Below are 14,912 nucleotides of genomic sequence, written 5' to 3'. Positions count from 1 at the left end.
TTCATTAAGGGGCTGTTGTACCATCACCTATTTAGCACTGTGTAATTTAGGATGACGGACAAAGAGGCAATGACTTAATGGTCTCATCTCTTTTCTCCCTCAGGAGGATTCTGACAACTGAACGGATCCAGAGCTTCACAATCAAAGACGATCAACGATGATCAAAGACCTAAACATTCCATGTCGCTCTGCCAAGTCCCGTCGTGCCTCGTTTTGGTCCTTTTATGGCGTCTGTGCCCAGCGTCTGTGTGTGTGAGTGTGCGTGTGTGTGTGTGTGTGTGTGTGTGTGTGTGTTGTAAAATATGTATGGCAGTGTGAGTAAATGTTGTAGAATAAGAGAGACATTGTGGAAAAGTGTGTGTGTGTGAGGAGATATTTACACATCAGTCCCTGAGTGGGATCTTAAGTGTGCATCGTGTGCGACCAGCTGTCATTTACAGTGTTTCCCTCCACTGAGAAAGCCACCTGGTCATCACATTTGTGTGTGTGAAAGTGTGTGTAAAAACTCTAACTGTGGCTATGTCAACAACTCAAACATGGAAATATACCCTGATATTTCACTTTAAACACCGAAGTGTCTATAAAAATGAACTCCAGTGATCAGTCTGAAATGGAAGTGTAAGGATATTCTCTATTTTTGTCTGTACAATGTCACTGCTTTATCGATGGATCTTAAAGTGCTGAGCTATTTGTGCATTCATATTGTAACTGGGTTGTCAGTGCTATAACAGATGTGTATCACTATGAATGGACTTTCGAAACCAAGAGCATGTAAAACTGAGCAGCTTTACTGCCGTGTTATGAATTTATTGGAGTAATGTGTTGAATAAATTATGTTGAAAGTGTGTCAATGATCTAGGTGTTTTATCTGGGTACTAATATAGATCATATAGAAATCAGAATTATTAAATACATACTTAAAGATGCTGTGATGAGGATCTGTTTTAATTGGACTGCCTCGACACCTTCTGGTGGGGAGTCTCACACTCAATGTCGTTAAGACATGACTTTTAACCAGGCGTGTTTGTTCTGGGAGAAATATTCTTTGTTCAATACAACTTTTTACGGGTACAACGCGACGAGGTAAGGAATTTATCAGTACAGTTACAGAGTGCTACAGTTTGAAAAGTGACCACAAGCAAACGTTGCAACTTTGTACCGTAGTTTAGCAGCCGGCTATATTTAGCACAGCTGGTAGTGCGGTGCTCTAAGACATGTGTAACGTAATGTGTTATGTGTAACGTTAGTGAATCATGGTTAGTTATGTCCTGCCAGTCATCTACCAAGCAGAGCAAACGTAACCTCACTCTTCATTTTATTGATAGACTCTCAAGTTTGAACAGACCACTGCAGAGTAAATGCTGACTGTGGGTTGGAACAAACCTTAGCACGAACAGTTTAGCCCCTGTGTTAGCCTTTAGCCCATGTGCTATCACTCTCCCGTTTATCTTTTTTCTGTCCTTTTTCTGTCCGACAGTGAGGCTCCAGTGTCCACCATCACTACAAAATTAATCACAGAAATTGTTTTCATCAGAGAAAGACACAGATATCTCTTCTCAGTACTAAATCTCGTCAGCTGGTGCGATGTCATCATGGAGACTTATACGTGCTGTAAAGCCATCCGGTCCTGCTCGACCCAATTGGGAAGCTAAGAAGTAGCATTTCAAAATAACCTATATTTGTGCGGAAAATCTAATTTTAAAGTGTGGATTACAATCAGGCATACATCTAGAAACTTCTCACAGCCCCTTTAATGGTTTTTCTCTAAACCTTTACTGCAGAAGCAATTCCTCTCACTCTTAATCTTTTTCTTTTTAAAAAAAAAAAAAAAAAAAAGCTCATGTAATTTTGCCTTCAGTGATGTGAAAACTGAAAAAAACACAAACCATTAGAAACCAGAAATAAAAGTAGAACTATCCTTGAGGAAAAACACCAAAATATGAGGAGAAAATTAACTTTGATGACGTCTGTAAATAACCTCAGCTATGAAAGCAAACAAGTATGAGAAAAGAAAAACATTTGCTGGAACAGAACTGAAATGATTCTATGAAGCATCCGTCAACCGTTCCTTTTCATCAAGACAAGAACTGTGAGGGGGCACACAGCAAAGGGTCAAGGCCAGGACCTGGACCAGCTAATGCTGTGGTGACATCTGCAGTCATAAATTGAAGTTGCACACCCTACTCCTGAAGTTAAAACCAGCATCCCCCATTGGTTTTTTAATATGACAAAGTACAGATTTGTTTTTTTTATTAGCTATCACTTTTCGTGTGTGTGTAAATATTGATTTTTTTTGTCTGTTACTTGAATATGACTGTAAAATAATTCATAATGAGAAGAGCCAATAGAGCTGAGAACAACCCAGCTGTAGCTGCTGAAATGGTGCATTTTGTTATAATGAAATATGTCAGCCTTAAGCTGCATCCAGCAGTCTAGCAGCAGATTTTTATAGACTATGTGTGTGTTGAGTTCTAAGCGCAAGATAAAGTCTGTCATTGCAGCCAGCACTTCCTGCACCTCTCCAATGACAGACAGTTCTGCTCTGGTAACACTGAGACCATCGGTGCATCACATTTACTAAACCACGTCTCATTTTTATTTACCTCTTCTGCTTCTTTACCGCTTACTATTCTCAGATTCAAAATGATGTTTCTTATAGATCTAAACATGACCTCTGTGACTCTGTGTCCTACAGAGAGGTCTGGACTTGTACAAAAATGTATAGTCAGAGTGATAGTTTGTCCTATGCCTGGTCAATCCCATGTAAATGTGGTCAGGTGTACATGTCTAAATAGAAGCTGTGTGTGTGTAGACACTCTCCTTTTCCTTACTCTATCAAAAAGTTTTTCCAAGAGGCTGTTTAAAACCATGAGTACAGCGATCTGACTGTATTTAACTGGGCTCAAATTCATAAAATAAACAAATTTATTGATAAATGATGGAAAATAAGAGCCGCAGCAGACTCAATATTTTCAGTTTAAAGAAAATTTAAAGAAAGATTCTGTTGAAAAAAAAAAAGACTGCAAATCAAATATTTGCTTTTGTGCACAGTTTCCAATCATCACATCACACGCCAACATCTGGATTTTGAAGATATGCAAGTGTAGAAAAACAGTTTCTGGTAGAAGTAGTTATCCACTTATGGAGAGGAGAAGTCCATCTGACAAGTATTTCATACTTCACTTCCTCTTCTTCCTCTTCAGAGCCTTCCACTCTCCCTCCTGCGTGGCCAAACTGCCAAAGAGCTCCTTCACCTTCCTCTTCCTCTCTGCATCCCTGAAACGCAAAATGTAAAAAGTTAGAGCCAGTCACACTCAAACTCTGAGAGACACTCTTCGGTTTGTGATCCACACCTGCTCATGACCTCGCCGAGTTTCTCTCGGGCCAGGAAGCGCGAGTCTTTCCTGATCTCCCTCAGAGCACCCTTGAACTCCTTCTTGTACTTGTGCTTCAGCCGCTCCCTCTCCTTCTCCTCTCTGGTGCTGCCTCGCTTCTTCCCATAGTCCAACCTGACAGAGGAGAGATTTATCTTGTGATCTATGTTCACATGTTGTAAACAAACTTCTCTGAATGCTGGTTTGCTTCTTACACTTCAACGATCTTTGGTGTGAGCAGCTTCAGAGGAATGGGCTTCTTCTTCTCTAAAACCAGCGGGTTGTGAGTCACAGGAGCTGTGCTGATGATCTCCAAGATCTCACCGTGAAGCTCCTGAAACACATCAAGAGGTGTGAGAATGAAGAGGAGCTCTAACAGAAAAAGAAGACTTCTGGATGTGTTGGATCCAACCTGTAGAGGCTCTGGTAACGTCTGTGCTGAGAGGTTTTTGGAAAGCAGCAATCTGATTGGCTGGAAGATGTGACTGAAGGATAAGAGGTCTTTGTAGAGCAGGCAGCACCGCTTCACCAGGTCCAGGCAGGTAGACAGACATGATAACCTGAGAAGAGACGCAGAATCAGCTCAGTTTGTGATTTGACACTTATAGTCAATCTAGCCCTGGACGACCGACAGGGATTACAGCCAAAAATATTTCTTTATTTTTTCAAGCTAATTTTTGGGATTTTATGCCTTTAAATGGATAGTCGAGAGGACGGTGGATAGAGGGACATGGAGCGTGACTTGAACCACTAGGCCATCTGTGCCCCAAGGGCAAAAAAAAAAATTGACTGAAAGTTGTTGATGTTTCAAACAACAGGTGTTTTCTATTTTAGAAATAAAACCAACACATTTTTCTTTTTGAAGCTAAAGATCTGGGCTGGCAGATCTGAGCTCATCTCTTTTTAACAACAGTGAATTTAATTTCATGCCTTTAAAGAGTGACAGAAGCAACGGGTGTTTTATTTAAAACTTTGAATAAGTTAAAGTATAAAAAGTCAATTAAGTTTTTTGGGGGTGGGGGATGGGGAAATAAAAAAATTTGCAAATCTAACATTAAAAAAAATAAGCTTTTGGGGCATTTTGAGATTAGATAATGAAAAATAAGGACTTTGTTTATTCTTATGGTAATTAGGACAGTGGAATAAGAGGCTTCCGCTGTTCTTTACCTTAAGCAGCAACTTTGCAAAAATTTACCTAAAAATTTACTTAAAGAATATCAACTGTACATATTTCAAATGCATTCATATGTTCCACATGTAATTGTCATTGTAATGGTTGGAGCTCTTCAGTATGTATAATTTTCATGATTTTTAAGGCACATATTTGACCCACTCAGTCGAGAAAAGCAAATAAAAAAACTAGCACTTGCTTGTTGAGCTAATACACATGTGACAATCGGTTGTCAAACGGTCCAGTTTAAAGCAGCTTTATGTCGCAAAGTGTGGGTAATGTGTTGTACCACCTGTTGATGATATGCTATTCTCACGATTCAATTTTATTTTTTTTTCTTTTTGATTACAAGTTTTGCGATTTTTAGTTTGCTTTTTTAACAACAGACCATGTGCAAAAGTCAAATGATAATGATGATGTCTACAGACTATACCAGGAGACATATTTTCCCATAAACTGCACATCATGTGGTGAAGAGAAAAACATTTCACCCTCTGCTGGAGAAAAGTGATAACTTTTTTCCAATCCAGATTATAAACAAAGAAATGAAGAATTTGAATTTGGAAAATAAATCAATTTTTTGACAAAGAATCCTGATTTTGATATTGTCCAACAAAAAAATCCTGATGTATCGATTTTTTTCTCCCAACCCTAGTGCATTCCTTACAGAGTGTGTCTGGGCCAGTGACTGTCTCCTCTGCCTGCACGTGATAAAACTTTAACGGTTTCAACTCGTCCTGTTGCGGATTGTTCATTCCGAGGTACTTTTTTCTTTTTTTCAGGTAAATAAATTGCGCACCAGTGTCCGAAATAAAAGTCCTGACATGCCAGGCAGTGAACGCTGATGCTCGAGCATCTACAGCGCTACCAAAATGAAAGCCTCTTATACAGAACAGAGCAGATAAAGTTCTGACTGCAGACACAAAACTACACTTGTGTTACAGGATTCAGACAAATACGAACATAAAAAACAGCAGTCTGCTCTACTGTTTTTGTCTGATGCAAAAATATTAACAATTCTGAAAATGACAGAAATCCATCATGGTGACAAAGGACATTCATCCCTGGGATTGGCATTTGGATATAACATTATTTAGCATTGTTAATCTCATTTTGAACTGTTAACAATAAAGCATATCTATATTAAAGATTAAATATTTTTTCAAGATCATTCAGAAAGTGAGAATGATTCATGTGATGAGTAACTCCGGCCAATACTTACAAGCAACAAAGCTAATGGTTTGAAATCGGTCAAATTTGGGTCTCTCATGTGGCTCAAGTGAGACATCAGGCATTTATTATCTGTGACACACAGCTTTGTCACCAGATATGTTTTCTTCCTCCTTGGTATGATCAGAAACATGTCAAGGGTACTCATTTTAGCTCAAAATAAAATGTATACTCTGTCCACAGTCATGTTCAGCTGGCTCCGGTTTGCAAGCTTCACGGCGTGCCCACACACCAGCTGCTGTGTGAAACCACACTGAGGCTCATCCCAATCACACGAGTGGATTTATCAGCTCTGAGACGTTCAGTCTGTACAGGTAAACACAGTCTGATGTCTTTTATTAGGTTTTCAGATCCACACTGTGGCGACTGTCATAAGACCGTATACACTGGATCTCTTTCTGTACACACACGCTGATTATTCTCATACAGCGTTTGTTAAAAGAATCACAGGCACATGTTTTCTGCTTTGACTGTCAGCTTTATACATGAAGAGTCTCACTTCGTCCCTCTCCCTCTTCATTTTTCGTGGTCTAATTTTGTTGCACACGAGCTCGAGAAGCAGTGTGAAGACAAAAGGTTTTCTCACACGTTATCTCTGTCCCTCTCTTCCCACTGTCCCTATAATTGTCTCAATGCTCGTGTTCTCGGCTGTTATTTCATTATACTGTCACACACTCTGCTCTAAATGGCCAATTACGGCATAGTGGGATCTGTTGTTTCTGAATGCCATGTCTCTGAGGGTCAGCTACATGTAAACAAAGCTTTCTTTGATATTTGTGGAGTATTTTGGTTCAGCATATGAAAGAACTTCTCTGTAAAAGGAGTTAAATGTTTTGCCGCTAAGAGAGAAGAAACCAAATCCTCCTTACCTGTGGTGATCTCTGTCCAGGTCGTTTTTCAGCTCAAGGTGTTTGGTAGCAGACAGTGGAAGGCTCTTTTTGCTCCAGCTCTGGATTGACTCTGAGTCTGACAGCAGCAGCAGATCGCTGCACTTCCCTGACGGCCTGAAGGGTGGAACAACAGTGTAACCTGCAACACAACGACTGATTAGCATCAGCTCTGCTTTACCCTCAAAGTTTCAGTAAATCATGTGAGACTGACTCGAGAGTAGCTACCTAAAGACGTCTTGTCCCGCACGGCGAGGTGAAGCGTTCCAGCTAAGAAGTTGATCAGCTCAGGCAGGAAGCGTTTTGAGAAAGAGACATACTCTACTGCAAGACAGCACAGCACTAAACCTGATGTGACATCCTGTAGCGACCTCACAGGACACTAAAACAGGGACAAAAACACAAAACAGCATGTTAAAGTAGTAGAAGATAAAGTAGTACAGCAATGGATCAGTTTTTTCAATGTTACTAATTCTTTTAAGAGGTCAAACAGTTGTAGTTTCACTTTTAAGACAAAAAAGGTGCAAGTTTATGATTAATCTGTTGTGATGTGTGGGTTTACGATAAATAAATGAGAATGCTTGAGGCGGGTATTTAAAAATGCACAAAACTCAAGATTACAAGGGAATAGATTAAGACTAGATTTTAACAAAAGAAGCAAGTTTTCCTGTTCCTGAAGTAACAGGAAAACAGAAACTAAAGTACCAGAAACGACAGCTCTGATGGCTAAAATACACCAAATGCACCTGCAGTGTGTCTCCATTCCATTAGGGCAAACGTATCAAATAGGTTTTTTTTTCAATCAATGTGTCAATCACACAGGATCTGTTGCAGTACATCTGCATGGCTGATTGTTGTGTTGCAGGTTATACACAGCCATCCTATATTTGACAGACACAGAGCTGTAACACACAACTTTAACGTAAGATTGAGCAGGACAAGAAGTCATAACTATAAACTACCTAAAAACACCCAGTGACTTTAAAAATTACAGATAGACCCATATGGATTTTTCCAGGCCGATACCGATTATTTGTAGTCAAGGAGGCCGATAATCGATATTTGAAGCCAATATTAATTTGCAGTCAAAGTGCAAATATTGGTGTCAAAATTTTTAACAATACACACTCCAGCACTTAACTTCATTCAAACCTTAAAGCATGAGTTTATTAAACAGCTCCCACGCTTAGCAGCATGTTTTATAAAGTTAAATGGAAACTTAAAAAAATAAATAGTTAAAGTTTTCTACAGTAAATAAAGTTTTACAAAATTTCAGTGTAGCTGCAATAACTGTAATAGATGCACTGCTGATTGGCTGTTTCCCAAGCCATGGCTCTGCCTGTGACCAATCAGATGGTACTGTGGGTGGGACAGTGCAGGGGACTGAGTAGTGACATTAGAGCTGCAACAACGCAGTTTTAAATTTGGTTTTCATCGACCGTTGGATTAAACAAAAGGCCGATGCCAACATGCCTCAAAATGCCAAATATCGGCCCTGATAAACGGCCCGGCCGAAAATAGGTCTATCCCTATTAAAAATGAAACAGTCCGTGTCAAAATGAGTTTGTATTTAGCTTGACCATGATGATAAACAGACATAACGAGCGAAGCTAGACCAGGAGTCAACAGGTTTGAGGTTTTACAGCCCAACATGAATGAAGAGAGACTGATCAATGGAGAGGGAAGCGTGTCTGTGACTCCAGCTGTCAGTCACACGACTTGTTGGACTGAACACACAGTTGGTGTAAGTTGACGAGTGCAGCAGAGTCGCACTGCAGACGTATCTGGTGTATTTCAGGCGTAACAGTGCATGAGATGAACCCTCTGGGGACAATGAGTACCTTAGTGAGAGTCTGGCTGATGTACAGCAGAGCCGGAGTGGTCACTGGATGTCGGAAATCCGAGGTAGGAAACAGCAGGGCTGTCACCTTCAGGTAAACAAGCTTTAAAGACAGAAATAAACAGCTGTGAATGTAAAGCCATGTACATTCTGCAGAAACTCAAAAACTCTTAAAGCTAATCTGTTTAAATGAATGTATTTATCGTGGGACAATGAGCTTCATGAACATCCCAAGTTCAAAAAGCACATGAGAAGACATCAAAGTCATAAAACAGTGCAGAAAAATGCTGATAAGATATATTGATTGATTTCTTCAATCTACAATGATGGAAAAAGTATGCTTGACCACACTTAATGTCAGATTTTAAGTCATTATATATAAATTTAATGTTTGGAGGATTCTTGTTCTTGGTTTTGCCTCTCAGACTTTACACAAATACACATAACCCTTACCATGTCTAGCGTTGGGAAACAATCGTGCCCCTTGACCTCTATCACCTCCTCCATGCTGTGAGCTGCGTCTCCGATAATTGTCTGCATGGCCTTACAGGCTGCATCAGGGAACATCTGACACAAAGCGTACAGCTCTCTACAGGAGGAAAGAAAAGAAAGGTTCAATATTATGTCTTAACACTATCAGGAGGTCAACTTCAGAACAATGTGAACTCACGGTATGAGTTTATCTATGGTGGCGAGTTCTGGGGGACTCCTGGTGGCCACTTCTCCAATGTACTCCAAAAGGAAGCCAAAGAGTTTCTAGGATGAAGAAGGAAGTCGTTGAAAGTTTGAGAAACACTGAAGTAAAACTTGAACTTCTTAAAGAGGCAAAACAGCAGAAATATCATGTTTATTTCATCGTGTACCTGCAGTTTGAGCTTGTTGCCTACAGCCAGACTTGGATGGTTGCATTTCTGAGTCCTAGCCACAATAATGCGCTGGTTGTCAGGGCTGTGACCATGGAGCAAATCTTTCAGGTCATTGTAGCTCTCAGGGGCTGAGAGGTTAGAAAACATGACATCCAGGCAGAACAGGTTAACATTAACGGTTTGTTTTCTTTTTTTTTTCACTGTGATTGGTCACATATGTTTGCTTTTTGCATAATTACCCGTGAACGTGTACGGCAGCTCGGCTCGAGCCGCATCCTGCTGAGCCTTCAGCTCCTCTGTGCTCAGATTCTGTCCGGCACTTGAGTCTAAAGAGTCTTTATTCTCCTGTTTTTGCTCCTCGTCCTCACTTTCATGCACTGATTCCAAGTCAGAGTGGCCAACCTCTTCTTCATCTTCTTCTTCATCACTGCCTTCCTCATCCTCTTCATCTTCTTCCTCTGCCCCTGATTCCTCCTCCTCCTCTTCTTCTCCTTCACCTTCCTCTTCTTCACCTTCACCGTCCTCCTCCTCTTCTTCTTCTTCTTCTTCTTCTTCTTCTTCTTCTTCTTCTTCTTCTTCATCTTTCTCTCCAGTGATCCACTTTCCATCCTAAACACAAGCCAAAATGTGAATTAAACAGTCTATAAAGAGTTAAAGTAAAGGGGAATGAAACAAAAATAAATCATTTCTCTCTCACCTGATAGGAAAGAGTCATCCTGTCGTCCTTGTCCAGGATGAAGCCATCGTTGAGGTCGTCGGCAGACATGTGAGTCTTACTCTGCGAGCTCTCTGTGACCTCTTCTCCCATCATCCTCCTCAGGCGGTCGGCCTGGAGGCAGCAACACAGGATTTAAGACACATCATGCACTTATGAAAAAAAGCATTTCCACTTGGTCAGAATTCAAACACACACCTCTAGTTTCTGCAGCTTCTCCTTCGCCTCTCGGGCGAGCTCCTCTGGAGTTTTCATCTTCTCCGAGGGCTGGGCCTTCATCTCAAAGCCGAGCTCCCTCACCATCATGTCATAAGCCTCTGGCTGGAAGAGGGAAAGGAAGCAGGGAAGAACAACAAAGGTATGAGCCATACGTTGTAGACAAAGGGGGGCATCTGCAGGTTGATTTCTGCTCCTTTACCTTTGGCTTCTCCTCTGGTTTGTCCTCTTTAGGTGTTTTTTTCACCATCAGAGCCTGGATGCTCTTCCAATCCTGGTCCAGTTTCTCGGTCAGCTCCTGCGCCTCCTCTTTCTGCACCTGACGTTCCCGCTGAAAATTAAAAACACTCAATGAGTCGTCTGGAACACACAAAGGTTGCTTTTAATAAGTAATTCATATGAGAATGTAGATTTGTCTTCTTGCCATCCATCTGTAATGACAATGCACAGAGCCAAGTTAATTCAAAGGGTTGTTTTTTTTCATGCTCACCTTCTCTAGTTTGGACTTCTGGATGAGCTCCTCGATGAGCTCCTGCCTGGACTTGGCCTTCTGGCTTCCTTCTTCCTCCTTCTGATCGCCTGTTTTCTTTCTGAGGAGGCCTCCTCCTCCAAAGTGGGAGGCGGTTAGCTCAGCTGAATGAGGAATACAAGAAATTTAGGTTTCAATAAGTTTTCTACCTTCTTTTACATCATTTGAATGAGCAGTGATTTTCTTACTGAGCCACAACTTAAGCAGCACTCACCAAAAACAACAAGGATTAATATTTAGATGATTTAAAATGTGATATTAAGACAGTAAATACACACCTGACAGAAGACCTTTCTCTTCGGTTTCATCGTCACTGTTCACCAGGTCATTAAATTTCTCCATTTCCGCCAGTGACTGCCCATAGTGAGTCAGCTCCTCCTCCTCATTTAGGTTGTACACATCTTTCTTATCGTGTGCGCGCTGAAAGAGGAAGACACTGAAAGTTTAGGAAATTTCTTCTTACACTAAAAGAGGCTTTGTCAGAAGTTTTGATACTGTTTAATCTCCTACATTAATAATTTGGATTGTCAACATAAAACTTGAACAACACAAAAAATGTGTTAATCCACAAACAATCCTGTTTCAAAACTGGTTTTGATGGCTCTTTTCATAACTGTAAAATAACTTTTTGTTCATGTAAAGAGATGGTTCATTTTGAGGTAACCAGTGTGGTGTTCAGGAGTCTCTTTTGGGGTGATTTACATGCAATAATATGATGTCACTGACCTGTCTCTCCATCGCAAACCTCTTCAGGATTTTGTCCTCTGGGGCCATCTTTGTGTCATACTCTCCGAAACGCCTGTCAATCAGTTTGTTGGACTTGTTCTTCTGTTTGTACTCCTTCAGGAGAGTTTCCTTCCTCTGAAGATAGACAACAAATAGGTGATTAATGGTGATATAAATAATACCTACACACCAAATACATACAGAGCATGATAGAAGGAGGCTCTGTGAGCGACACAGGTCAGAACAGATTCACTGATCAAACAAGAAAAACATGAATTAGAAGTAAGACAAATTGTGCAGTCGACACTTTTATCCTCAGTTTAAGTTGTTAGTTGTCTGTCTTTGCAAAGCCCTCAGTACCCTTGAGAAAATCCCGCCTGCAGCCTGATACTCTCAGTACCAAACTTCACAAGTAAGAGTGTTAAATGGCTGATGAGCTGTGACACGTCGACCAGATACGGTGCTATCCTGAAGCCCTTTCTTTTGCTTTTTTTGCCTTTTCTTCATGGAAATGTATTGTGCAGTACAACACAGCCTAACTTTTCCAGTTAATCGTAAAACACTTCTACTTTTACATGCAGTTTCCTGAATGTCTGAACATATTAAATGTAAAGAAGACACAAAACTGAGCATTTTACATCTGTTAAATTGAAGTGAAGACTCTTTGTTATTAATAATAAAAGTCGAAGAATGTAAACTCTAGAATTTGTCAGCTGCTGCCACCAAAATAAACTGCTGCTTTATCCTTTAGTTAAATTTAATTCATGATAAACCCATGTTTGAGTGTATGAGGATGAATTCCGCTCATCAGACCAGCAAACAGCACAGGATCGGATGGTAGAGAGTTTTATTAAATATATGACAAAGTTCCACATCATACGGGTAGATGATGAGTTAGTAAAGATGGGGGCATCGTGATTTTACCTCTTACCTTATTGATAGCTTTGGATCGTGACACGCCAGGCAGACCCACATCATGCTTGGATTTCCTTCCCAGAATATCAAATTTCTTCCTGTTGATTTTCACCTCAAAAGGGTTGTTTTTGATCTCAGTGGAGGTTTTAGTTTTGCGGACTTTGTCAGCAAGGTTCCTCTTCTTCGGTGGCTTCCCCATCTGTGGCAGAGAAGTGGGCTGTTGAGCTAACGCTGCAAACATTACAGACTACTTATAGAGCAACCTTTATCAGAGTATTTTCGCACTAATAATAAACCGTGACTAGTACATACGACAGTTTTTCAACCGTCAGTCCTCGTGTAAACAAAATGTAATAAAAACGGGAATGACAACCCATGGAAAACCACAGCTCAACATCAAGTAAACAAGCTAACACGATCAAACAGCGGTCATATTTACCTTCTCACGTTGAAGCGTCGAGTTATTCGACTCAGGTGGAATAAAACATTGAAGACTCACGCCCTGTGAACAGTAAATTTAAAAAATAAATCTTCGTTTTCTTTCTATCCACGTTGTTTCACCAAGTTTCCAATTCCAGCGTGCACAAGTCTGGGGTCAAAGTTGAAGAAGAGTCGGGGGAAACTTCTTCTTCGTTTGCCCACAGCGCCCCTAGCGTTTGGAAGATGAAGTCCATCCCTCATAATACTAGCACGGCAATCTTATGATTATTCCTTTTAATTTTTATTTTTATTTTTTGGAATATATCATTATTATTTTCAAATTCAATTTATAAAATTACAATTGAATATTTTTTAAAGGCCAATTATTTTCCAGATCAATTTTAAGTGGGCTAAACGTATTCTTAATTACAGTCTACAAACCAGTCCATGCCTTGGAAGCAGTGGGGTTTTTTTCTTTTACCATAACAGGCATAAAATGTAGTTTTTTTTCTGAAAAGAACATGATTCCATTAGATCTGAATTGTCTGCCCTCTGCCCTTAAGTTAGGAATATTACGAACACCACTGTAAATGTAATGTTATTACTTTGTAAATGAAGCACTTTTTTTGAGTCCAAGTAATTTGACCACCATTGATGATAATAAAAAAAGTGAATTTTCCCCTAAAAAATGGATCCGATTTTTTTTTGTTATCAACAAAGAAAATGAGCAGTTCTTAGTGCAAGGAGTATTAAGTATAAAGTGGGCACTCAGTGAAAAATACTTTTTTTAATTCATTCAGGAACAATTCATTTTTAAGTACACAACATAAGTTTGCAAGTGGTCAAAAGAACGAAAACACCACAAAATCTTAACTTGTCACACAAGAGGCAGCCTAAGCTCATGAACCACCATTATTTAACTTGAGTAAAACAAGTTGAGAAAAAAAAATAGCCAGGGCCCCTATTCCCAGAAACATTGACAAGGTTTAAAATAACACAGTTCTGCATACTGACAAAGCCAGTGCTCTAAGATATTTAATTTTTTAATACAGTTTGAAGAGCTTACAAATAAACTAAGTTGATGTATCAATGACTGGAAGTTTAAATCTGTTGAGCCTTTATGAGCTAAGAAGCTCAAGTGAAAAGCTTTTTGATTTTTCTTTTATTTTAATGAACTTCAACTGTAAAACTGCACCTTTAACACGTTTTCAAAAGTGGTCGTTGACAGATGTGACACACAGGTAAAGTCACAGCTGAGTGTGTCTGAGGCGGCTCCCTTAGTTTAGTGTGAGGGGACATCAGGATATCTGTGTGTGAGGTGTGGGCTTCCATCACTGCTGTCTGCACTGGGGTCACACTCGGGTTGTTGGCTTGTTGAGAGAGCTCCTCAGGTTTAGATGGAAAGTCTGCAGAGCAAACATGCAGAAATATGTCAGTAAGACTCAATTAAAGAAATTTACATTTGTCATTAAGTTTGGCATTTTATTTTTTTTGCGAGTTTTCATCATATTTCATATGAAATTTTTCTGTGAAATCACAGAAAAGCCGTCTTACCTCCAGTCTTAGTGGCGCTCCTGTTAGTTTTTGTTGCCTGCACAAATTAGCACAAACAGTTTTTCACTGCCTCCATACACTAGCTCTGTTGTAGCGATGCAGTCGTGTATGTTAGCATAGAGGACTCACGTAGTAAGACCAGTCAGAGTCCTGCAGTGCCTGGAGACGCTTCTCTGCATAGTACTGTTTGTAGTACTTGTCTTTCTGCTCATTTGACATGGACTCCCACTGGGAACAGATGACAATACACGATAACAACGACACACAGATTACAAATGTTACTGTGTGAAATATTCCTATAGCATACACACTCACCATCTTTCCCAGGGTTTTGGCAAAAACAGCCCAATTGAAGGTGTCACGTTGAGCCAGGACTTTTGCCTTCTGTTCCTTTGCGAAGAGCATGAAGGCGTTCAGCGGCTTTTTTACATACGGCCCACGATTGTCAGGTAGCCTGGGCCCTTTCTTT

The 14,912-nt window shown here is 40.1% G+C and overlaps 1 protein-coding gene and 1 long non-coding RNA gene across 3 annotated transcripts; both read right to left on the bottom strand.

Annotated features, from left to right (window-relative positions):
* Positions 1-1,820: 1,820 nt before the first annotated feature.
* On the bottom strand, positions 1,821-13,090 carry nop14 (NOP14 nucleolar protein homolog (yeast)). Of its 2 annotated transcripts, none has more exons than XM_074690132.1 (19): positions 12,909-13,090; positions 12,486-12,700; positions 11,555-11,689; positions 11,107-11,248; positions 10,790-10,932; positions 10,502-10,630; positions 10,282-10,404; positions 10,066-10,197; positions 9,608-9,977; positions 9,366-9,496; positions 9,173-9,258; positions 8,956-9,091; positions 8,504-8,605; positions 6,891-7,044; positions 6,645-6,804; positions 3,787-3,934; positions 3,590-3,708; positions 3,354-3,509; positions 1,821-3,276 (listed from the first exon to the last, which is right to left on the bottom strand). In XM_074690132.1, exons 2-19 carry the CDS (start codon positions 12,666-12,668, stop codon positions 3,180-3,182), a joined length of 2,646 nt encoding a protein of 881 aa, XP_074546233.1. In that variant the 5' UTR covers positions 12,669-12,700; positions 12,909-13,090; the 3' UTR covers positions 1,821-3,179. The 2 variants fall into 2 exon arrangements, with proteins under 2 accessions (XP_074546233.1, XP_074546232.1); XM_074690131.1 differs by having other exon boundaries at positions 12,486-12,668.
* A 1,164-nt stretch (positions 13,091-14,254) lies between these two features.
* On the bottom strand, positions 14,255-14,613 carry LOC141805132 (uncharacterized). Its single transcript, XR_012599691.1, has 3 exons — positions 14,573-14,613; positions 14,444-14,480; positions 14,255-14,295 (listed from the first exon to the last, which is right to left on the bottom strand). It is a non-coding gene; the product is annotated as an uncharacterized LOC141805132 (long non-coding RNA).
* Between the last annotated feature and the right edge of the window lie 299 nt (positions 14,614-14,912).

The sequence above is a fragment of the Halichoeres trimaculatus genome, unplaced genomic scaffold (genome assembly GCF_033239565.1).
Source record: "Halichoeres trimaculatus isolate MK-OKI-2021-1 unplaced genomic scaffold, fHalTri1.1 fHalTri1_scaffold_16, whole genome shotgun sequence".
Taxonomy (NCBI): domain Eukaryota; kingdom Metazoa; phylum Chordata; class Actinopteri; order Labriformes; family Labridae; genus Halichoeres; species Halichoeres trimaculatus.
Note: the sequence above shows the minus strand (reverse complement) of the source record. Positions and strands in the feature narration are given on the sequence as shown.

Bases quoted from the DNA above. Each gene is read 5' to 3' on its own strand.
- nop14 (XM_074690132.1), bottom strand. From the start codon at position 12,668: ATGGGGAAGCCACCGAAGAAGAGGAACCTTGCTGACAAAGTCCGCAAA. The intron at 10,405-10,501 runs GTAAAGGAGCAG...TCCCTCTTCCAG, and splicing joins AACCAGAGGAGAAGCCAAAG to CCAGAGGCTTATGACATGAT. The intron at 3,277-3,353 runs GTGTGGATCACA...TTTGCGTTTCAG, and splicing joins CTCGGCGAGGTCATGAGCAG to GGATGCAGAGAGGAAGAGGA.